The sequence below is a fragment of the Arvicola amphibius genome, chromosome 10 (genome assembly GCF_903992535.2).
Source record: "Arvicola amphibius chromosome 10, mArvAmp1.2, whole genome shotgun sequence".
In the NCBI taxonomy this organism is placed as follows: Eukaryota; Metazoa; Chordata; class Mammalia; order Rodentia; family Cricetidae; genus Arvicola; species Arvicola amphibius.
In genome coordinates, this window is record NC_052056.1 from 86,200,424 (window position 1) to 86,226,494 (window position 26,071).

Here is a 26,071-nt window from a genome sequence, read left to right on the forward strand (position 1 = left end):
GAGCACAGGGAGAGACTGAAGCCAAAGTATCCCTGACTTGGTTTCAAGTGCTTTTGATAATGAATGGGTAGAAGACACCTCCATATCGTGGGAAATAAATGTATTTTCCAAATACTGAGTTTTGACATTTTAAACTGCGCTCCAGGAACAATGTATTACCTGCCTAGATTCATCCTTTGATTTTTTTTGGGGGGGGGGGCTCAGTTTTTCAGTAATATGAAGATTCAGAAGAAACCTAAAAGGGACAAAGAAAATGTATGTGACCAGACTAGGAATTCTCCGAAGCCACAAATGAGGTTCCGGGAGAGAGGAATGAATCAAGAAGTCCTAAGCCGCCAAGCCGTTCTTTGCCCAGCTGTGAATTGCCGGTTTCTAATTTGGTGGCTATCAGAGGCAGATCCGGGTTTTAATTTCTCCCTAGAGTGATTCACGATTGCCTGTAATTCCACAGCAGGTGGCTCACTGTTCCATCAGAAAGTGCCTGTGCACAAATACAATCATATGCATTACGTTGACATCGGCCCCGGAACGGTGGCTACATACACCCTGCCTGCAAAAGAGTGAATGCTCCCGTGTTTAACACACGTGGAAATACTCACGTGGTAAGAGATAACCTCACAATCCTGATACCTCTGATAGGAACTGAAAGAAGTGTCAACTTCAATTACTGTTAGATGCCACTGCATGGAGAGGCCCTTGGCACGTGGTAAAGTTTCTATGGTCCTATGTGGGTCCACTATGAACAGGACCCCCGCAGTCCCCCATCTGGAAGACTCCACCTATTTTACCTGGAGACAGTAATGACAGATTGCACACATCACATACAAATCACAATGGAGTCAGCTGGCCAACTTCGGAGCGATAGGAAGCCACCATGGCAGAGACTCCGAGCATAGTGCAGGCCAGGTGGGACTCACCTCTTCTCTGAGCCAGCCGATTTCTTCTGACAAATTATGACAGCTGGTGCATACTTCCCAGTATATTCTGAGCTCTGCTTGACATCCCAGATGGCAGGGCTGCTGGCTCTCACCCCAATGATGCTCACTCCTTTCTTAACCTTGGCCCTGTTGGAGACAGGAAGTATATGTTTGAGACAGCCCTGAGACACCCAAAATCCAGATCAGCAGTGGTACCAGGGACATGGTAAGCATTTGCACATTGGAGCTTTGCAGGGATGAACTCATGGGGAATTAGGTTGAAACACAAATTTGTAGCCACCTTCCTATCTATCTGTCCTAGTACCCCTCCCCACCTCAGGCCTCAGTCATCCCTACTTTTACAGAAGGAGCTAGGAAAATATGCTGGCCTTCAGCGAACATCTGTTACATCTGGCAATGGAATGTCTCTATTAATTAAAAGACAACAGACAAAACAACAGTACTCAAACCTACCTGGAATCCTTTATGGCGAGAAAACCAAAATGAGAACCGGAAGCAAGCCAAATATAGAGAGGTAACATTCATAGGGGGGAGCACCTGCAGGGGGAGGGTCCTGAGCAGCAGACCATATGAACACCAAGCACTGCACCTGATTTTCCCACAGAGAAGCACCGAGGCTCAGACAGGTGAGGGGATGTTCGTGGGCCCCTGCACCTAGAGGTGCTGGGCTGAACAGGGCTAGCCAACCTCTATGTTTCTGCTCCTTCCTGACAGTCTTATCATCTTTGTTGCCACAGCCACAGCCTCCATCATCATCATCAGAGCTGCGAACCCCATCTTCACCATCACCACAATGACCTCCATCACCACCATCACAACTATGACCTCCATCACCAGCATCACCACCATCACCTCAACCCCCGTCTCCGCCACAATCCTGGACATCATCATCATCATCATCATCATCATCATCATCATCATCATCTTTTCTTCTTCTCATCACCACCATCCCATCATCATGATCATCATGACAAACCTCCCTCCATCATCATGACCGTATGCTTCACCATTATCATCACTACATTCCTAATCTCCATCATCACCACCACAACCTCTCTCTTCATCACCACGATGTCCATCTTGATCATCGCCACAGCCTCAGCATCATCACCACAATCCCCATCTTCTTCATCATCACCACCACGAAGCCCTCACCCTCAACAACACTACAACCTCTCCATTACCAACACACCTCCTACCTTCATCACCATCACCACTACATCCACCTTTATCGCCATCACCACAACTGCCACCTGTTTCATCACCACCACCACGTTCCTCATGATCCTCTGTCCTCTGGATCACTTACCACCAACCGGGTGCTATTCTAAATGTTATAGTTCTATAACATTTCATCCTCAAATACCCTACTAGGTCAGTTACCACGGGAAATCTTCTCTCTTTCATGGCTCCAGAGTAGAGGAACAGGCCTTGAGCTGCAGGAAGGACAGCACTCTCGGTTCTCCCTGTATCACTGTGAACTCCCGCTATTAGAGCTGATGAAAGTGAATATATTCATAGTCTCTGCTACTCACACAGAGTTGGTTGGCTTGCGTCGTGCTACCCAATATCTACTCGTGATTTGGCCAAGGACACATTCAACAAGGTAGTTCATCTTCCATCTGAGACCCCATTTATCATCTCTCCCTCCCTCTTCCCTTCCTCCATCATAGAAGGGGCCACATGGTCCCACAGGCTTTTCTGCAAAGTGCAAACACCCCTGCCCTTGCCCTGAAGATGGATAACGGAGGTCCTCTTTGCATGCAGGCCCTTATTTCTTTCTAAGAAATTTCAAAAGGAAAAAGCCTACATGCGATGAGCAAAGGCAAAAGGACAACACAGTAATTTTCACAGTTTGATTTACAAACTGCCTTGTAGATTTGGAGAAAGCGTGTTTCCTACTGTGTCTTCCCTTTCCGAATCCTTGGGGAGAATAAAAAGGGCTTAGAAGCTGAAGCACCAAGGGATGCTTGGACGCTTCTAGTCTCCTGGGGAGACTGGCGGCAGTCTGTGTCACATGCTCTGCCTTACACTCACGTGATCAGAAGAGGAGCCCCCAGTTCCTGTCTGCACCTCTGAAATCCTCAAGGAATGGGGCATAGAAGACGAGACATGCCTTTCCTTAGGTATTTCTACTTCTATTGGAGACAATTTTACACACACTCTGCAGGAGAGGACATGAGGTGACCATGCTCCTGGAAGGCCGTCAGAAAGATTTCAGTGGCACTGGGAATAGGATCCTGGGAGAGTTCTCCCCATTCCTCAGCTGAGAACAGTGGGACTCCAGGGTGGACACTACACAGACAACATGATTCACATGCAGCAGCTAGGTCTAGAAGGGCCAGGAATATTGGCAGCCTGCTGGACAGAGGGCACCATGGGACTAGTCCCCAGTAGAATCCTGCACTTCTGGGCTGAGGTACACTCCTCTTAGTGTTCAGTGCTGCATACAACATTGCACAACTGTTTGTTTGGGGGAGCTAGAGTCGTGCTGTGTGGCTTCACAGGGCAAGGATTCTGGGAAGTTGTACCTGGCTTCCTCTGGATATGGCCCATGTCCTTTTCCCCTCTGGTTACTATAGTTTGTGTGCTTTTTGAGACATAAAGCTGAGACACACACATAACTACAAGGCAAGCCCTCTGAATCTGCTTAATGAGTTATTGGACTGATAGGTGGTCTTGGGGACTGGGCATCTCCTACTGAAAGACTACACTTCCCAGATCCCCATATGGTCTATGGGAATCATTTCCTTCCCTATAAAGGCTACAGCCAGATGCTTCCTATGGGAAATTTTTCCTCATGCATCCATATAGGTAAGATCTGAGACGCCCCCTTATTTTTTTTTAATTCAATAAACATAGTTCTGCCTAGAGGTTAGATTTGAATGCCCCCATCTGGCGCTTTCCAGCTCCTTTAATCCTAATAATATAATAGGAACAACCCTAGTACTCACAGTTAGTCTACAACAGGAGAAATTGATGACTTATGGTCAGCCCTGGGTGCTAAAACTAGGAGTTTTAGAAATGGATTATCATGGATAGCATTGCTTCCATGAGGGAAATGAATGTACTTTGTGGGAGTTTTGTTTCTTCTGGAGTCGGGATGTGACCCCAGGGCCTTATGCACGCTTGACAAGCACTCTATCACCAAGTGACATCCCAGCCCATGTTTTGCATTTCAAATGACTATACTAGCAGGTGTTTTGGATCATCCATTCATAAAGGTGAGGTTTTATGTACAAGCCTGTGTAGTCAGGATAATCTCTTGTTAAATAAGTTTTGGCTTCTGCTTGGTGCAAACTCGAGTAAATTACAGGCATTCGGGCATGCTGGTGACAGGGCTGGGGAGATGGCTCAATGCAGAACGTACTTGCTGGGCAAGCATGAGTTTGAGCCACAGCGTTTAAAGCTCTGCACAGAGGAAAGCACTTGGAATCCCAGTGTTGGAGAAGCGGAGATGGGAAGATCACTGGGGCTTGCTTGTCGGCCAGTCTGGCCAAATCAGTGAGTCCTGGGTACTGAGAGACCCTATTTCAAAAGCAAGGTGAAATAACCGAAAACCTCTGAGGTCAGTGTGTGGTCTCCGGATGTATCTGTGCAGTGTGGCACACACAGAGATCTACTGGTATAAAACTTCATTCGCCGTGGACAGCTATTCTTTCGAGATATGTCAGTATGGATTACAGAGGCTGCCCCAATTACTGTGCGCTGGAATTTTATTGAATCAAATTTTCTTTAAATAAATAGGTCATCAGCCTCTCTTTGGCAATCTTTTTATTATGTGGAAGGCATTGGTACCTAGGCCTTTGCTGACATATAATGGGCTCGTATTTTGTTTAGATTTTATTCCTAAGTAGGTCATTTAGAATTTGGATGATGTTTCTCAGTGAGTGGTCTTTCGAATGTACAGGGTTATTTATTTAATCCATGAATGATCTCAAGTTTTCTATAGCTACAGTGGTTTTGAAGAAGAAATTCTTTCTAAGGTTTGTAGCAGAACACTGGATTTGCCTCTCTCACAAACAGAAGGACTTTGCTGAGAAAACACACACACGCGCGCGCACGTGCACACACATACAAACACAGCCCGTGAGTCTGTCACAGAGTGGAAAGAGATGTTTGTTTGCATGGTGGAGGCCCGCGCTATGTGTGAGAATCACGTACAAATAAATGCAAGGTTAGCCACCTGCTCCTTGGAGATAGGTCCGTAGTATTTGCAGAACATGGTGCGCCTGCGTTAATCATTCTGAAACATTCCTTCGAGAGTCGCAAGTGGCGGCGTGTAGAAGCTCATAGCAGGCAGTTCTTAGAACCCGTGGAGATTGGCATCACTGGGTCTGAACCAAACGCTAGTTCCTTCTTTGTTTATGACAAGTGGGTTCGTTATAGTCATTAATGGAAGTTTATAACCCACTTGTGGTTCCATAAATACAGGTTACCCTGACAGCCTCATTACCAGCGATAAACACAGCACTTGATTTCTGAAGACACTTTACCGTAGATTTACATCTAATAACACATCCACCACGGTGAGAGCGGGAAAGCCATAATTTTCCCCAGAGTATGCCCATGCCAGCGAAGACTGATACAGACAAACCTGCTTGGGCTTAGAGGATGGTGTGCTTTTAAAACATAATAGAATAAGCTGTAAAGTCTAGACATGTGCATTATGTATGATGTATGTATTATGTATATAGCATATGCACATGTATACCCACACTGCCTCAAACACAGGACTCAGGAACTTAACTGATATAGCCAGGACTAGCTGGCAGCCTGGACAACAAACCCTGGGGCATAGTGGTTATGTTTTACCTCCATTTGCTCCTCCACATCCCAGCCTCTGTCCCCTGTCAATGTTGGGTCTCATCCTAGACTCTGCATTCAGAGTATCTGTCCACCACCTTATAAAAAAGGTTGACAGTTGACCCAAGTCAACCTACCCAAAAGCCCTCTTCTAGGAATTTACCAAGCACTGGGCCCTGATAACCCTCCTATTTCTCTCTCTCTTTGCCACCTTGCTTCTTTCTCTCTAGTCTATGACATTAACATATGCAAATAAGACTTTCATTATCATATGCAAATTATCATTTAGCCTCAACATCTGCAAGTGATCCATTCTATTGAGGTCAAGACATGCAAACAGTCCTCTAATAGTAACATATGCAAACTGTTCCCTAATATTACCATATACAGGTTGTCCCTTAACATACCATATGCAACAGGCCTCGGGTATTAACATATGTAAATGAGCCCTGAATTAATATGTGCAAATTATCCCCCAGCACTAGCATGTACAAATGGCCCCTGTCATTTGCATATACAAATTCACCTGGGATTAATTTATGCAAATATCTCTAAATCTAGCTCTCCCAGGCTGTCCTTTAGACTATGAAACAACCACCACTCTCTCACCAAGTGCCTTTCTGAACTGGACCAGAGGTGATTAGTTCATCTGCCCTAAGGCTGACTGAGGTGCTGTCATCTACCCCTAAAATAGGCTTGCTTTGAAAGAAGCCATTGCATTTCTCTACTATAGCTGAGAAATTCACAGCTGGCCTTCTTGGTGGTAGGTGCCTCTGATCCACTCCGATATTCGAGGATCAAAGCAGATCCTGCTCCTGCCATTTCCAGCCTATGCTTTGCAGCACCTCTGTCATGAGCACCCCAGCCATTAAGAAAAAGGCAAGTGGCAAAGAACAGAGCAGGGCAGATGGGCAGCGCAAACGCAGGTGCACTCACAGTCTACTGAAAGCATCTACCATCTTGGCCACATGTGGTTACAGGTGCAAAGGCATCTGGGAAGCCAGTTCCCACCTGGCTATTGAACCTGCCTGCAATGTTGCCCAAGGAGAGCTAGGATTTCCACCTCAGTTAAATGTGTCTTGCGTCCTAGAGACCACACGCAGAGCTAAATCCCCCTGCACCGCTGCACACAGCTCCACTACTGCAGAGAAGCCCACCAGTGGGCACTCAATGCAGGCACATTCATGAATGGTTTGACTCGTGGATTATTAAAAAGTACCTGTGTACAGCTGAGCAGTGGTGTCACACACCTTTAATCCCAGCACTTGGGAGACAGAGGTAGGTGGATCTCTGTGAGTTCGAGGCCAGCCTGGTCTACAAGAGCTAGTTCCAGGACAAGAACCAAAGCTACACAGAGAAACCCTGTCTCAATGATAAACAACAACCAAAAATAAAGTGTCAGCGTGCTCAATAAAAGAGGCACAAAAAGAATGGAAGTTAGAAGGGAATGAAAGAGAAGTCAATTAGGCTCAAAAGGAGAAATTTGAGTATTTTTGTTCCTTGTGAGATTTATTTAAAATTTGTGAGTGCATATATGTGTGATGGAGGAGGAGAGGAGAAGAAGAAATGGAAGGAGAAAATCGAGACAAAGGGGCCTGGGGCGGGGTGCGACTCTGGCACAAGTTTGGTGCACACAGAGTTCAGAGCATTGAGAGGAAAACCTTGGGTGGCTTACAAATACAGTGCACATTTTCAGAGGAATGTTCTGGAACTAGAAACTAATACTTTGCCAAGCAGGGATGAACACCCTAACATTGTCTGCGATCCACAAGCTGCTCTAGGATTCTCTGGAATCTGACAATGGAAGGAAGAAATGGGCCTCCAGGCTGCCTCCTGTTCAAGAGAGAAGGCTTGCCAGAAGCACCCTTTCCTGAGATCCAAGAGATAAAAACCTTTCCAGAGCTTCATCTCCTAGGGCACCAAGTCCAGCTAAACACCAGCACCCAGCACCCACAGCTGCACGAGGCTCTCCTGTCTGCAGAACAGCACAGACACTGCTTATAGCTGGACACCAAACACAGGATGGATGCTGTGCAGGCCTCCTGATCAATGTAGGAGAACACACTCCTCAGTTCAAACACCAGTAGATACCATGCTGAATTTTTGGAAATGTTTCCTGTCCCTTGTTTTCTCTCATTAATAGTGGCCAAGAATAAAATAAGTTCCATTTTCTGAGTGGTGGTAGACAGGTACCCCATTGGTAATCAGTCTACTTCTAATTGCTGAGCAAGCTGACTACATGTTACATGCTGGTTATATAATGTTCAGTCCTTGCTCTGTCTTGACATTGGTCAACAGGCATGAGCCTTCCCAGACACCACTATCCATCCTGTGGGAGTCATGCCCCCATGCTCTCATGTTCCCTTGGAGTGGCACAGAGCCAGATCTTAGACCACAGGGAAAGTCTTGACTACACCTCTTCCATCCCGACTTGGAAACTGTGGTGGTTTGAATGAGAAATCTCCCCAACAGGCTCACATAATTGACACTGTTTGAGGTTAGCAGAACCATTTAGAAGGTAAAGCCTTGTTGGAGGAAGTATTTCACTGGAGGTAGGTTTTGAGAACATATGGCCTTCCCGTTTGATCTCTGCTTTCTGTGTGATTGAAATTATGATCTGTCAGCTTCCCGCTCTGGCTGCCACGCCATCCTCACCATCATGAAGATTTCCCCCACCGGAACAATAGCCAGTATAAAGTCTTTCTTCCATAAGTTGCTTTTAGTCACGGTGCTTTATTACAGCAACATAAAAGTAACTAATACAAGGGCTATGCCAATTTATGCACGCAGCTAAGACAGACACAGACGGGAGAGAGAGACCAGAGTGATCAACACTAGCATGTTCTCCAGCAGGAAACATATTTGAATGTGCAGTGTTGACGTCGGCATATGTGTTTATGAAGCTGGCACTTGCACTATTGAAATACTGTGTACTACACACAACACATCACAGGCAAAAATCAAAAGTGTTCAGATGAAAAATAAATATGTTGAGAAGTAATGGCTATTCTCTCGTTCCTAAGAGCCCTCTGGCACATCCCCAGGATGCACACGCATTAGAGAGATGTTCCGTTACCATATGGGGCATTGGTACATGCTGAGATGGAGCCCAAACCCCACTGCAGGATCTATGTGTTCCATTCTCAGCAAGAGTAAAGGCAATATGGTAGTATGAATGTAATTGGCCCCAATAAACTCATAGGGAGTGGTACTATTAGGAGGTGTGGCTTTGTTGGAAGTAGGTATGGCCTTGTTGGAAGAAGTATGTTACCGCAGAGGTGAACTTTGAGGTCTCATAGGTGCTCAAGCCATGTCCAGTATCTGAGTTCACTTCCTGTTGCCTACGGGTTAAGATGTAGCTTCTTCCCCACTTACACCTCCTTCCCCAGCACCATGTTGCCCTATGACGATAAAGGACTAGACCTCTGAAAATATAAGCCTCGCCAATTAAATGTTTTTTCTTTATTTGAGTTGCTATGGTCATTGTGTCTCTTCACAGCAATGGGGGTGGGGGAGGCGCATCCAGAAAAGTTCATAGCACCTGGCTGTCAGACAGTTGCTACCTGCTAGAGGTTAAGAAGGAAAAAGCCAAAGCCCAAGAAGGATTTATTCACCAGGAAGGAAAGACCCCATGCCTGAGGGGGATGGAGACAAGAATAGAAACAGGTGTGTCATCAGGAGAAGTTGTGGTCAGAAAAGGATTGTAGTTTCTGAAGGGAGTGTAGCTTCCAGAAAGATATAGCTTCTCACTAGCCAAGTCCCATACTGCACAACTTGTGGGTAAAGCGTGGATTAATTAAACCCAAAGAGCCCGTGCCGTGAAATCCAGGGAGACATCCCAGGCTGGAGCCCACCCACGCCCTTATTCATAAGGCAGTTTTATTGACCTTCCAAGTTCAGGCTGCCACTAAACCTTTGCTGTGACCATCTTCCCATTAATTTCAGCTACTGTGCCACCTTCCCAGAATTCTGCCAGCTGGTCCTGGTGCACAAACATAGTCATGCTGAAAGAATCAGCTTAATGCTATCAGTCACTTCTGAGACTTTATTAGTCCATCAGTGTGTCGATATGTGTGTGTGTGTATATATATAGAGAGAGTGTGTGTATATGTGTGTGGTGTGTGTGTGTAGAGAGAGAGATAGTGTGTGTGTGTGTGTGTCAGATGGGTGAATGAATGAGCCAGTTAATGAATGAACTAAGAAGTAAGAAAACAACTGAATGTCCATGACGACACCCTCACTAGTAACATTTTAGTGACCATTCTCCCACGTACCTCTTGATTCATGCACTATCTATAATTCTATATAATTAGGACAAAACCCAGATTGGTCACACGGGCATCAACTGGAACACTCACCACCAGGGGGGTTCTGGTCAAAGGTAGTATAGTATAAATGGGACCTCCGTAAGTTAAGCCCCGTGCATCGTGGGCATCTGTATGTTATGGCTGTGAATGAGGCATGCTGCTGTGACCACAGATGGTTCCGGTTTCTTTATCAGCTCCAAAGGTAACTAAACAAGCCTGATGCAGAGAGCTGCCTGGCTGCCGACCAACTCAGGAAAGGAATATCCAGTGAAGGAAAGCCCAGCCACAGAACACTGCAGCCGGGCCTCTGTGGTATGAAGTTCCCTCCCAGGCCAGCTGCCTGCTTGGAAGACCCCTGATGTCTCTTGGGTGTCAGAGCCTCTGCAGTCCCAGCATATGCCAAGTGGCTTCCTTTGCCAGTATAGTGATCACTGACTTGTTCAGGCTGCACCAGAGCTTAGAGCTTCCTGCAGCCTTACAGCTCCCGGGCCCAGCTTTTCTCCTCACAACTCAGGGCAAATAACATGGTCAAAGGTCTGTTTCTCTTCTGGCCTTAGCTCAGGGGAGACGTGACAGAGATGGATGGAGAGGGTTGTCAATGCCACAATGTGGATGCTGATGAGAGGCGACTCCCCTCTCCCAACAGAATACACTGTCTAGAGAGGACAGTGGCATGTGTGAGCAGGGCCAGGAACCAAGCTGTGATTCTTCTGCTTGGTCATGCAGTGAGCCATTCAACGGACACCTCCTGAGACCCATCTGGCTTCCAAGTGCTTTCCACAGCACTGGGAATGCACAGAGAGGAAGCCATATCCCAACCATTCTAGAACGAGTGAGAGACAGACACAGAGAGTGTATGTATGCATGTGTACACACAGGTATGATGCTGATGTCCCCTGTAGGTTGTTGCCAAGGGCTGGGAGTGAAGGTACTATAGAGAATGTCCGTGGCTTATTGCTTACATTCATGCCAAGAAGCTATGGTGGGCAGAGGGAAACATGCAGACAGGTTCAAGGCTGCCTCTCATTTGATTTGCTCTCTGTCTGGTGACAGGAATAGGGAAAAACAAGCAAACAAACAAATTACCCTGGTCCCTATAGAAACCACCACCCAGCAGTTCAGAAGGTTATTTGCTATTGCTTGAAAGTGAAGACACCTCCAGGGGCTCATGTTTGGGCCTTGATTGACAGCTTATGAGCTTGGGAAAGTGATCAGATCATGAGGACCTGATTGACAGATTAACACACTTACATATCAATAATAGAAAGGCCTTACTGTGGTAAAGGAGACAGGGACTTGGAGAAAGTGGGTCACAGATGTGTGTATAAGGGCTAAATCTTGTTCTGTTCCCGTCCTGTCCACCATGACATGAGATATTCCACCATGCCTTCCTTGTTGTGAGAGACAGAACCCTCCAAAACCCTGAACTAAAATCAGTAATCCCTCCTTGAGTCTCTCCCAGGCAACTGAGCATAACCAAGATGGTTACCACACTGTTCAAATGTTTCACCACTAAGTTTTAAGTTTGATATATAAGGTGCATGGTATATGTATGTGGGCACACAAGCAAATGCAGGTGTGTGAGAGTATGTATGAATGTGGAGGCCAGAAGAGAAGGCCAGGTGCCCTTCTTGTTGACAGAGGTTGTCCTGCCTGGTCCCACAATTATTTAGTCCAAAAGAAGCACTACATTAACTGTAAATTGATTGGCCTATTGACTCAGGCTTCTCATTAACTCTTATAACTTATATTAGCCCATAAGTCTTCTCTGTGTTAGCCATGTGACTTGGAACCTTTTTTCGGCAAGGCAGTCACATCTTGCTCCCTCTGCATCTGGGTGACAACTACAGAATAACCTTTCCTCTTCCCAGAATTCTCCTGTTCTCCTTGCCCGGCCTCTACTTCCTTCCTGGTTGCCCCACCTATACTTCCTGCCTGGCTACTGACCAATCAGTGTTTACTTAAAATACAAGTGACAGGGTACAGACCATTGTCCCACAACACTGTCTCTATTCACTCTCTGCTTTATTCCCTGGAGACAGGTTCTCTTACTGGTTTTTGGCTAAGAAGGAAGGCTAGCAAGCCCCAGAAATCTTCCTGTCCCTGCCCAGAGCCTGGGACACATAGGTCCATAAAGCCATGCCCAGCTTTTGGTATGAGTGCTGAGGATGTAAACTCAGAACCCTGTGGTTACACAACAAGAGTTCTACCCATGGAGCCATCTCCCAGCTCCTCGCTACATCTTTTTTTTAAATTTCTTTTATTTTTTCTGATGGAGGAGTGTCTATGTGTTACTTTCATTATTAATAAAGATACTGCCTTGGCCCTTTAAGAGAACAGAAAATTAGGTAGGCAGAGTAGACAGAACAGAATTCTGGGAAAGAGGGGGAGACGCTTCAGGCAGTCTCCATGATTCTCCTCTCTGAGATGGACGCAGGTTAAGATCTCTCCTGGTAAGCCACACCTCGTGGTGCTACACAGATTACTAAATATGGGTTAAAGGAAGATGTGAGAATTAGCCAATAAGAGGCTGAAACTATGGGCCAGGCAGTGTTTAAAAGAATACAGTTTCCGTGTAATTATTTCAGGTAAAGCTAGCCAGGTGGCGGAACACAGCCCCGCCGCTTCCTTCTACAGATTGGTGCTCCAATGTGGTGGCTAAATCCACTTAAAAACCTGAGAGGGCTTTAAATAAAGGAGAGAGAGAGTTTAACACAGCTTTTTGCTGTTTGCCTGGACGTGCCGTAGAGAGATTTCCTGTTTCGGCAATAGCGGCAGAGAAAACGCTGAGTCATTTTAAAACGCGGCTTCCTGGTGCTGTGCCGCCAGTGCAAACTCTGGCTATAAAGCATTTCAATGGCTTTTATGGGCCTGGATATTTGTGTTCCCGCTTGGGATAGGAAGGAGAGTGCACTGAGACCCGGCCGATGGCTCCCTGCTCCCTGCCTGCACCTGGGCAGATGGCGGAATCAGGCTTAGGTGAGCAGGAGAACATGGCGGATTTCTGCCGCCATAGAGAGATGTTTTAAGACTGCGCGGTGCTCTGCCCATCAGATTTGGCTGTAACTTGGATGAAAAGAGTTTCTGTGCTGCAGGCACAGTCTCAGAATTAAACTGCTGAGTGCGGCTCCAATGTGGACTGCTGTGTGCCTGGGACTGTGTGCGGCTCAGGGGCACCAAATGACTGAGGCAGGAGCGGCTCTGGCTCTGCTCCGCCATGCTGAATTGTGCTGATTTCAGGCAGGATCTATTGTAATTACCATGATAACAGAGCAGTTAAGGTTTAGACTTGGCTGAAAACAGGCCGTACCGTATTACCTCTACATGGTGCAACTTAAGTTTTTAAGAAGTGCTTAACCTTTTAAGAAGTGCTCCTGGATAGTAAAAAAATTACAGATTCACAATAGGACAGATTCAGACATAAAAGACTTTTAAATGAGTCACAATGTTGGATGAATGTATGTAGGCTTGAGAGAGAAGAAGAAAATATAAAAAATAAAGTTAATGCCTAAAAAAAGGGTAAAGTCTTTAAAGAGACAGAATAAAGTAAAGTGATAGAGTGAAAATAAGCCACGTAAAAATGGAAAATTCACAGAGAGTCTGGATGATGTATTTTATTGTGTTTTCTTTGAAATTTTTGACTGTAAAGGAGCTAAATACAGAGAGACATTTCATTATATGGGCTGCCAGGCTAGACCAGAATGGACATCTTAACGGTATGACTTCAGGATTTGGATCTAAGAACATGATGCTTTGGAAAAGAGTTTCTTCTTTTGTTTTCACAGAGGACGAGACTCTGTGGATTGCTTCTATTCCAATATGATATGATAGACCACGCCCTCCTGAAAGGTTGCTGTGAACACCCTCAAAAAAATTACTTCACTCTACTGCCGACTGAGATGAACCTGGCACAAAGGTTACACCATGAAAGATCTGATTAACAGCGCCCCCATTCAGCAGGAAGCAGTTTGGAGAGAAAAAACTGCGCCCATTTTCCCAAATATTGTTTATAAATGTTCTTTTACATTTAAAGGGGGATATGATATAGAGATGAATAATTTGCAATGGTATGGATTTTAAGGTCAATTTGTTATATGTATATGTATTTCTGATCTTGATTAAGCTATTTTGATTGTGTAGTTCATTTTAAAAACTGTAATGTATAATTAGGAAATATAGGTTGTTAATGGATAATCATCGATTATAGTTAAGCTTGTAGTCATGTTAGTTAGATTTTCTAGATATATAGAGATATACTTTAGTTAAATAGGCATTCTTCATATATTTCAGATAGGCATTCTTCATATCTTTCAAAGACTGCAGAATATGGCATTTAATGTTTTAATAACTTAGGGTTTTTCATGACAATGAGACACGTCTGCTCCTGGCAGCACCAATCTACTTCGAGAGGAAGATGGGCATCGAAGAGGCTACTTATGGAGTTTGTTAGCCATTTGGGCAAGAAACTGCTCTTGCCTGGACTATTGCATAAACTGGACATAAAGAACCCACAGAGAGAGGACTGCTAAACTTGCCTAAAGGTGAGATGTTCCTTCTGGGTTCCTGATTCATGAAAGAGTCTGCGAGACATTCTGCAGGACACAGCAGAAAGTGACTGAACTGTCTTTGGAATTTCCTGCTTCATGGAAATGTCTGCTGGATACTTATGGGCCTGTAGGCCGAAGATGGATGCCCCAACGGTACAGAGGAACTTTGGGTGACTGTCCAGGCAGCGAGTTGTCTCTGTCATTTCTAGAGTTTGAAAGTTGCAAATGACTTGTTTACTTAGGTAATATTATATCCTTCTGGAGTCTTTGATGGAGTTGAAGAATAAATAGATAGTTATAGCTTTCCTTAGTTATGATAAAAGATAAAATAAATCTAAATATTGTAACTGTAATACTTGCTTGATAACTGTTTTGTTATATGTAATTTTGCTATGTTAAAGTTGAAGCCTTTCTTTTTTGTTTAAACAGAAAAAGGGGAAATGATGGAGGAGAGTTATCTGTCTATGTTACTTTCATTGGTTAATTAATAAAGAAAACTGCCTTGGCCCTTTAAGAGAACAGAAAATTAGGTAGGCGGAATAGATAGAACAGAATTCTGGGAGAGTTGGGGAGACGCTTCAGGCAGTCGCCATAGTGAGTCACCATGATTCTCCTCTCCGAGATGGATGCAGGTTAAGATCTCTCCTGGTAAGCCACACCTCGTGGTGCTACACGGATTACTAAATATGGGTTAAAGGAAGATGTGAGAATTAGCCAATAAGAGGCTGAAACTATGGGCCAGGCAGTGTTTTAAAAGAATACAGTTTCCGTGTAATTATTTTGAGTAAAGCTAGCCGGGTGGCAGAAAGCAGCCCGCCGTTCCTTCTACATTTTTCTTTATTTTACATTCCAACCACAGTTCTCCAACCCACCCCTCCTCCCGCCTGCCCCACTTCCCCTCCAGTCCATACCCCATCCACTCCTCCCAATGGGTAAGGGTTCCCATAGCAAGTCAACAAAGTCTGGTACATTAAGCTGGGACAGGACCAAGGCCCTCCCCCAGCATGGAGGTTGAACATGGCATCCCACCATAGGGAATGGGCTCCAAGAAGCTCATGTGCCAGGGATAGATCCTAGTCCGACTGCCAGGATCCTCTCAGATAGTCCAAGCTTTACACTATCTCCCACATATGGAGGGCATTGTTCTGTGTCATGGAAGCTCTACAGTTGTGGGTCTAGAGTTCATGATTGTCCATGAGCTTGGTTCAATGTCTCTGTAGATTTCTCCATCACGATCTTGACCTCCCTTACTCTTATAGGTGAATAGGCTGCTTATAGATTTACAAGCATCCTCAATACTCCCTGCAAACCAGCTTCTCTAGGTCCAGAAGAGATGGAGCAGGAAGGGATCATACACATAAAGGACAGTAAAGGATGGAAATGGAGAGAAGGTGAGACAGGACAGTCAAGGCTAAGGGCAGAAGATGTAACAAACACAAAATACTACAGTCACTAGAGGTGTACACAGGCTGCCAAGCCCTGAGGGCCAAAGGTTACCCTCCCTGTAGTTCTGGGGGCTTTGACACTGGCCACTAGGGAGTGGAGCATTGCACCACCAAGGTCCATCTTCAGTAGCTATGGCTACAGAGGTCTAGATGGTCATTAATGTCCAGAGCAACAAGTCCCCAAGCTGCAGATAGAGAGCCATGAGCTTCTGGCTCCAAAGCCCAGAGCAGTAGGCCACTGGTTTTCAAAGCCTGGAGCTGGGAGTCTCTGGCTCTGCCAGTGTAGTCCCCAGGCCTGGGAAACTCTGGAGCCTGGGATTGCCAAAACCTAGTAGTTTCTCAGCTATTTACGATCCTTACGTGACCAGAGCAGAAGGACCTGAGGCAGATCGGATCTGAAACGCAGAATGCCTCTAGGAATCAATTCTCACTTTCTTCGCAGTTCATCTTGAAATGATTACTAACCAGCTCTGACCCCTCACAACAAAACAAAAGCAAGCGAGACACTGGCTTGCCCTCCAGCCTCAGATATTAGACACAGGCCTGAAGTTTAAATCTGCCTCTGGAGTTCCAAATTTAGACAAGTCAATAATCTCCACATAGAAAACGGGACAGATATTTACAGAGAAGCAGCTCTTGGGTGACAGTGCCAGCAGCAGGGTTTTATAACTTGGGCCACCTCCCAGATCTCAGATCATTGCAGTGCATAGGGGACCAAGATTCGCCTGATATTCAGGGTTTGGAATAAGTCGTAATTTTGTTGGTGGTGAAGAGCCTCAAACCTCAATTTTTACCACACACTTACTACAATTGCAGGCTGCTTTCTGTTGCTCTCAAGATGATCAATTTTTGAAGGGAATTGCTTAAACATACATTGGTTGAAGAAAACTTTCCATACAAAAAGCAGGACGCCAGCCAGCAAACACACATGTTCTAGGATGTCTTTGGGAGAGCTATAGCTTTTTCTTTTCTTTTTGGTTTTTTTGAGACAGGGTCTCTCAGTAGCTTTGGAGCCTGTCCTAGAACTAGCTCTTGTAGATCAGGGTGGCCTTGAGCTCACAGAGATCCACCTGCCTCTGCCTCCCCAGTTCTGGGATTAAAGGTGTGCGCCACCACTGCCCAGCTGGAGCTACAGCTTTTAATTAAGTATTTTCATGGAACAAATATCAGGATGTTGTAAATAATGAAATCAGAATGAATGCGACTGTGAGAAACGCTTCTTTCCTTGCAGATTTCTGTCCATACCTTTCCTCTCCTTTGCTATGCATACTCTGGGAGAGTAAGATGTGTGGACATCTGGATTTGACAGAGTAATAATCATGTTGTGTGTGCTAACTTGGTTTTATGAAATTAGAACCAAGCCCACTCAGTGGCCACCTTGGTGGAGATGTGGGCGGTTTCCGGTCCTGGATTCTGGCTAGTGTTTCATATATGCTTCACGTGCACTTCCCGAGTATTTGCTTTAGGGTCTCCTAGTCTAACTTTAACTATCAATTTGGTCTAGCCAAGGAGTACAGAGAAGACTGCATCAGTGGACCGGCGGCCCAGATTAGACTTGTCTGTGGGAATTGTCTTGGTTGTTCATTGATACAGGAGGACCCAGCCCACTGTAGGTGGCACCGCTCCTTAGGCAGGTTGCCCTGGCCTGTATAAGAAAGCTAGCCTGAGAGAAATCAGTAAGTAGAGTTCCTTTACAGTCCCTGCCATATAGTGAAGTAAGTCTCTTGGCTGGAGTAATGTGCGGAATAGCAAGTAGGCCTGTGGTTCGAGTTCTTCCTTTGACTTCCTGCCGCTGACTTCCCTCACTGATGGACATTGACATCAGAGTAAACCAAACCAGCCAGTGGTGGTGCTTGCCTTTAGTCCTAGCACTCAGCAGGCAAAGACAGGCAGATCTCTGTGAGTTCAAGGCCAGTCTGGTCTACAGAGTGGGTTCCAAGAGAGCCAGGGCTACACAAAGAAACCATGTCTGGGGGAGCAGGAGGGTTGTAAGCCAAAAAAAAAAAACCCTTTCTTCCACTAAGTTTCCTTTGGTCAGAATGTCTTATCACCGCAAGAGAAAGGAAACCAGAATACAGAACCAACAGTAGACAAAAGGACTGCCATGTCAGAGAGACATGTGGGTCAATTATGCACGTGGAGGGGGTACATGTATGTGAGGATGCTTTTGCACAATTGTGTGTGTGTGCATGTTTGTGTGTGACTGAACTTGTGTGTGCACTGGAGGCAGGTGTTCCTCAAGCATCATGTGCCTTTGTTTTGAAACAGCCTCACCATTGGCCTGAAATCCAGAAATTTGACCATGTTGATTGGCCAGTGAGACACAGGGATTCATCTGTTGCTACCTCCCGAGGAGTGACGGCTGAAAACTTGTGCCACCACACCAGGCTTCTTTTTATTTTTGACTTGTGTCCTGGGGTTCAATTCGGGTCCTCTCTTATAAGCATTTTAGGGACTGAAGTATCCTTCCAGCCCCACAGGTTCGCAGATTCATTTTTGATGTACTTTGGATAGCTGTACTAGCAACATTTTGTTTCTGTGATCAAAGACCACAGCTGAAACTGGCTCATGGATAAAAGAGTATATTTTGGCTTATGGTTCCAGATGGAGAATGCAAAATGGTACGAGAGATATGGCTGTCAGCATAGAGAGTGGACAGATCACAACTCAATCCCATGCAGAAAGCAAAGGCAAACAGGAAGTGGGGCAAGGCTATAAACTCTAAAGCCCACCCAGACCAGTGACATACTTCCTCCAGGAAGGCTCCAACTCCTAAAGGTTCTGCTTCCCAAACAGTACCACCTACAGGGGAAACAAGTGTCCACACAGCTGAGCCTGTGGGGGGCATTTCTCACTCAAAGCATTACATCTATGCGACAATATTTGCCCATCTCCACATTTGCTGACATTAACACTATGACTATAGAGAGCTGTCTTACCTTTCTTTATTTTCCTATCTTTAATCTCTTTCTGTCCTTAAAAACCTTCACATCCTCTATTTGTTTCTCTATTATGATGTTGGCTCAAGTTTAATTGTGTATTAAAAATGATTCCACTTAGGGAAATCAATCTGTGGATACTCCTAGAATTTATTTCAGTGTAAATGAAGCTTTATTTTTCTATTTGTTTTTTTTTATCAGTATATTTACTAAATGATCTGCCCACCCCAGTGCCTGCGATAAAAAATTCTGTCATTAATATATATTAAAGCGACCCCTGCATTGTGGCTGATTTTGGCTTTGCAACCGTGTCATTAGGCTGAGGACCTTCTCACAGTCCGGATGCCTTTTGACACACTTTAGTATCATTTAGGGTCATTTTCATCCTGTGGCCTTTTCTTTGTGGGGCTATTTTGATGTCTCACATTTCAATAGGAGCCATTCCCGTTTGCATGTTTTCAAAGGCACTTTGAGTTTCGAAAAGAATAAAAGAAACAGGAAAGAAGAAAGACGTAGAAATGGGGCATAGAGTGTTATAAAAATCACTCCCAGGTTTGGACCACACCAACCTCCAGTCAAAAAGTAGCACATACCAGTCAATTATGGGGTGATGGCCCGCAGCAGTCATTCTCCCAGGAAGGCAAGTGGCTAAGTGTACTGTTGAAGGACCCAGGTGATGCCTGAGTTGACTACCCTGGATACTCCACACACAGTAACCTTCACAAAGACAGTGGGGTGGTGGTGGTTTCCACACTTTTGGCAACAGCCTTATACCCAATGAAGATGAACATGCCTTTTCTCTCTCTCCAGTTTGAAGGTGAGGTGCAGTCTCATAGAGCAGTGGTTCTCAACCTTCCTAATGCTGTAACCCTTTAATCCAGTTCCTCATGTTATTGTTACCCCAACCATAAATTATTTTGTTGCTACTTCATAACTGTAAATTTTGTTACTATTATGAATCATAATGAAAACATGTATCTTAGGCAACCCCTGTGAAAGGATTGTTATACCACTGAAGGGGTTGAGACCCATAGGCTGAGAAACACTGCCAAAGACGAAGCTCTAGGATGTCCCCAGGAGCTACTAGGAGGAAGCCTTCTCTCTACCACCTTTTTCTTTCAACCCACTAAGCTTTGTGAGAGTTTGGGGATCTCAGCTACTTTACCACAAAGAAAAAGCAATTATAAAGTGAACTTCTGTGATGGAAGAATGTTCTGGTTAGCTTTTCTATTGCTTTGGTGAAGCACTATAACCAAATGCTTGAGGAAGAAAAGGTGTGTTTTAGATGAAGCTTTCAGGTCACAGTCCATGACTAAAAGAAGTCAGGGCAGGAACTCAAGCAAGAACTTGGGAGCACAGTAGCACAGACACTGAGAGAAACTATCAATGAATGGGACCTCCTGAAACTGAAAAGCTTCTGTAAAGCAAAGGACACGGTCAACAAGACAAAACGACAGCCTACAGAATGGGAAAAGATCTTCATTAACCCCACATCAGACAGAGGGATGATCTCCAAAATATACGAAGAAATCAAAGAATTGGTCATCAAAAGAACAAATAATCCAATCAAAAACGGAGTACAGACCTAGACAGAGAACTCTCAACAGAGGAATCTAAAATGGCTGAAAGATACTTAAGGAAATGCTCAACATTCTTAGCCATCAGAGAAATGCAAATCAAACAATTCTGAGATTCCATCTTACACCTGTAAGAATGGCCAAGATCAAAAACACTGAAAACAACTTATGCTGGAGAGGTTGTGTGGTAAAGGCAACATTCCTCCATTGCTGGTGGGAGTGTAAACTTGTACAGCCCCTTTGGATATCAGTATGGTGATTTCTCAGAAAATTAGGAAATAACCTTCCTCAAGACCCAACAATACCACTTTTGGGTATATACCCAAAGGATGCTCAATCATACCACAAGGACAAGTGCTCAGCAGCATTGTTTGTCATAGCCAGAACCTGGAAACAACCTAAATGCCCCTAGACCAAAGAATGGATAAGGAAAATGTGATGCATTTACACAATGGAGTCCTGCACAGCAGAAAAAAATAACAAATGGATGGATCTAGAAAACATCATATCGAGTGAGGTAACCCAGACTCAGAAAGACAATTATCACATGTACTCACTCATAAGTGGTTTTTAAACATAAAGCAAAGAAAACCAGCCTACAAAATGAGCCTGAAACAGGACCAGTGACGGTCCTTCAGGTTAGAGAAAGCATCTAACGTTTGCAAGTTTTTTTATTGTCTTGTATTCATCTTAAAATTTTACCTGTTTTATGTTATTGTGGTAAGAGCCCTGCTAGGGCTTGAGTATGCTCGCAAATATCCCATAATAAAAACTTGATTCTTAATTCATTGGTGGTGAGACCTGGGTCTCTAAAGAGGTGATAAAGTCAGAAGCACTCTGCCCTCAGGAGATGGGTTAGCAATCACAGGGGTTTCCTAGTTGGAAACCATGCCTTCAGCCTTCTTCCTTCTGTCCTCTGCCAGCCACCATGCTGCCTGCAAGATACTACAGTCCCTACACCTTGGACCTTTCAGCCTCCAGAGCTGTAAGGAATTAATCTCTGTTACTGATCACTTAACCAGTTTTATGCACTCTGTGATAGTCCCCCAGAGTAAGAGAAACACTTACCATTGGGATTTCCACTCCTAATAAGTTCTAGTGCATAGTAACTGTAGCCGCCACAACACACAGAAGCTTTGTAAACAGTTCCACCTTGTGTAATTGAAAAATTGTGCCCACCTACCCATGATTCCCCTTTCCTGACCCCGGCTAAGGTGACCAACCATGCTTGTACTCTATTTCTGTATGTTCAGTCATTTTATGTCCCATCTGCTGTTGACATCTTGGATGCACAGAGCAAATGCAGTTTCTTTACATTTTTACAGCATCCACATCCGCACTTAAGCAGTCAGTGATGTTGAAGGACTGCGTGTTGGTCCAGCTGGGTGGCTCCATTCTGGCACTAATGCTCTGCATGACCATCGAGACGTGAAAGGCAACTCAGCTGCCTCTGTGCCCTCCAATTCAGAGAGAACATGAGAGTGGGAGCAGGTGTTCTTAGGTGCAGGCCAGGCAGATGCAGGGTCCCCTTCACATCCACTCTGGGCTGGAGATCATACCTCTGAGCTGGCTATTAGCTCTTTTAGCACTGTCTGGCAACAGATGGTCTTCTAGAACCTTCTGTGAAGCCAATGGCTGGAGCAAAGCCGTGGTTCATGGAATCCCAAGTTGTGGTTAAGTTTCTCATGGCCTGTCTTCTCTCATGCTCTGTAGTCAGCCCTACAGTCTGTAACTGTGCATTTATTTATTAATTTTACTTCATGAACACTTAACATAGCTCTTCTTGCACCTACTTATGATTGTCTGATGAGCCAAGGAGCCACCTGAATTAATCCTTGACACTCCACTGCTAAGTGAAATGCTCTTAAATATACACATATATTTAAATACATATATTGATTAAAATATCATTATTTTAATGGGAAAATTATGATTTCCATTCCAGGTAGACAACTCTTTAGATGTCAAAAGCTTCATCAGTATTTGTGTCCCATTTAATGGTGTGTGTGTGTGTGTGTGTGTGTGTGTGTGTGTGTGTGTGTGTGTATGTGTGTATACTGAAAAAAATGTCTCAATCATCATCAGGACCAAATAGACACCCAGTGGTCCTCATTCTTGCTGTTGGTTCTATGTTTATTTGTTGGTAGGAAAGGCAGGAGAAGGTTTTCCTGGAGCAGTGCAGTGCAGGGTGTAGGTATTTGGTCCCCAGGACACATGTATGAAGCCAAAAGCAGTAGCAGGTGGTTATGATCCCAGCACTGGAGAGACAGAGACAGAGGAGCTCTCGGGTTCAGGGGTCAGGTAGCCAAAACAACTTGGCAAGTTTCAGGCTGAGAGACCCTGATTTTAAAAAAGATGTGTATTGCACACATGCATGTGAATACATCTTTGTAGATACCTGAAGACATTCTCAAGTATTATATCTCAAGTACTGTCCACCGTTTTGTGTGTGTGTGTGTGTGTGTGTGTGTGTGTGTGTGGTGTGTGTGTTTTAAACAAGAGCCTATTCTTACCAACATGAATTGCTTTCCTTCACATATCAATTCTCCTATGTCTGTGTGAAAACCTTTGACAGTAACCATCCCGGGAACTGGAGGACGGCATTAGCTCCACTGCTTCTGGGACTAAAATGTCATCTTAGGAGAGGAACAGCTTCTCCACGATCGCCCCTCTGGCAAGGCTTTCCCTCACTGAACTTCAGGCTCTCGACAGACACCAGAGCACAGAACTTGTAGCTCCCTTCCAAGGCAGCATTCGATGGCCCCCGCGTCAGGGCACTTAGCAGACCCCTTGCCGGAATGCTGTGATTTGCCAGCTGCCTGCCAGCCGCTCCACAGCCCACACATTTAAGTAAAGATTTCACAGCCATTACCAGTCTCAGTAATGACACCTGCTGAAAGCTAAGTGCTCTGCCCGTCGCAAACCACAAAGAAAACACAGGCAGCTGAAGATGGACACTGTGATAAACAAGAAGGGACGGCTGTGCTTTTAATTGATTGATTCTCCTCTCTGAAGTCCCCTTGGCGTTCTGCAGACATAACCAGTCTTGTCCTCGGGTGTCGATGGTCAAGAATGAGAGCGCATGCCAGGTCCGTGGCATGGTTCTCTCAGGCGGATGAATAAGGGCAGAACGGGTAGACCAGCCTCGGGCTCCTCCTGTAACTCGAGCTTGCTTTGGTGTTTATAGATTCCCAGGTCAAAGTTCAAGGTCACCACACTACGTGGAGATGCCACCTCAGAACGCAGGCCAGTGTTCTGCATGGTGACCATGGCTGTAGTTCCAGGTGAGAACCAGAAGCAGCCACATGGAACATTTAGGGTCAGCCTTCAAACAACTCAAAGTCTTTTGATCTTCTCACCTCCTTCAGCATTTCCTGACCAAGGCGCAGGCCTTAACAGGAATTAATTCACCTCTGGTACTGTTTTGACAGACAGTCCAAAGGAACCCATGTGTCTTATAATCATTATAGCTATTTTCTGTTGCTGCGTTAAACATCATGACCAAAAGGCAACTTGGAAAGGAAAGAATTTAACGTACAGCTGGTGCTCGTTATGGAAGAAGCCAAGGCAGGAATTCAAGACACAAGCCTCAGGGTAGGAATGAAGCAGAGAATGTTAGCAGGAACACTGCTCACTAGCCTGCTCTTCTTGGCTTGCTCAGTTTGCTTTTTCACCCAGCCCACTACCATCTTCCTAGGGATGGGACCACTCATAGTGGGCTGGGCCTTCCCACATCAATCATCAGTCAAGAAAATGCTCCTACCTGCTTGCCTACAGGTCGATCTGATGGAAGCAAATCCTAACCATCATAGCTCAGTTATCCTCTCCTGGTGTACAGAAATAAAGATATGGAGCGAGACAGGTACATACTCAGCTAACTTCAAATCTCTGACTCTTGGTCAGACATGGGTACATGGTATGAACAGGACAGGGGTATCAGGCAGGTTATAGCTTCACCTCTATACCCAAGAAATTTTTATAGGACCCTGGGCATTTAGCTCTATAATACAAGTGTACAAATCAAGCGTTTATTGATCATAAATCATAAACAATTTATTTTAAAACAATTCTTTGGACTGCATATAACTTTGCCATTTTTTAAAGTCAGAAGAAAATTTGAATATTCATGAGATGGATTGCCTGTTCATTTTTACACAAGAAAATAAATCTTGGTTGAATGTCCAATATTGCAGGATGAAGAGTATCTCTGCTGTTTTTCAGAGCTGATCGATAATTTGATTTTATAATCATCTGTGCTGAGAATTCTGCTTCATACAAATGCATAGTATAAAATGGAAGAAATGTTCAGAGCCATTTCAGAAATTATTGGAAATTTTCTTTCCAATCTGGAGCCAAAATTAATTCATCATTCCTTATGAAATTCAAGTCAGCAACTCAAACAGCAGTTTTTTTTTAAATCAACCATCCTAACACCACACAATCCAAAGATATACAAATTTGACACACTAAGGCAGGAAGGTAAGAAAATATTAAAATATGAAAAAAGTCTTTGTTTTCCATTATTAAACTCTTCTGTTTCCATAACAACAGAAAACTTTGTTCTAGAAAAACAGCTCAAGTCAGTCATATCTGAGCTGCGGAGTCGCAGGCACCCTTCACTGGAGTCGGATGGTGTGATCGCATGCTTGGTCCGAAGTGCAGAGGCTTTGTACTGAGAACGGAGGCCACAGTGAAGTCGCAGAGCCAAACATGGGTTCGCAGTGCTGCGAACACCTTGGATGCACTACGCATTTGGTTTTGAATTAAATTTTGTTATTTGCACTTCCAGAAACCGGATACTATTACCTGCCTTTGCAATGATTTACTCAACCTCCAATCTAGTTGCAACCCACAGCTTCTTAAGCTGGGGTACAGAACATGGGATGTGGGGAATTCTTACATAGCAGGAAAAGTCAACAACATCATGTTGATGTGAAACTGGAGGTCTCACCACCACCCACCCATCCCTGATGCCCATCACAGGCTCAGTCTGTTTGCCCTCAGAGGCCATAAAGAAATGGGCCATGAGAGGATACTGATCCACGTGATTTCTCTGATCTAGTATTGCTTCACTTTCTCGATCTGAACCGATACTCAAAATGATGAACTTTTTGTTTTTTTTAATGTAGATATTTAGGTTGTCCTGAAATACAATATAATTCCTAGACTTCCTGCCTTGACAACACCCTGTCATGACAGACTATGTGCTCTAAAGCCACAAGCCAAACTAAAGCCTTCTTCACATGCTTGTTTCTGTCAGATATTTAGTTATAGTAGTGAGAAAAGAAGTTGCTAGAATGATCACTTTCTCTCTTCTACTGAGAGAAGCCTGGAGATCAAAGAAGCCCAGAGAGTAGGCCAGTGATGGACTTGAAGTGCTAGCTGCCACAACAATGGCCAGGACCAAGCTGAGGGAACCTGTAAGGCACTCACCAGGGACACCGACAGGCTCTCAGTGGGAAGGACCACCCGAGGAATCCCATCCATCAGACACTGCCAGCTGCTGAACAGA

The 26,071-nt window shown here is 44.8% G+C and overlaps 1 protein-coding gene across 1 annotated transcript in view; it reads right to left on the minus strand.

The window, feature by feature from the left end:
- Tmem132d (transmembrane protein 132D) overlaps window positions 1-26,071 on the minus strand; it is a 627,358-nt gene that overhangs the window by 331,172 nt on the left and 270,115 nt on the right. The window contains exon 3 of the mRNA XM_038346092.1: window positions 918-1,064. Coding sequence (XP_038202020.1) covers window positions 918-1,064 — 147 coding nt within the window. The remainder of the gene's footprint in view (window positions 1-917; window positions 1,065-26,071) is intronic.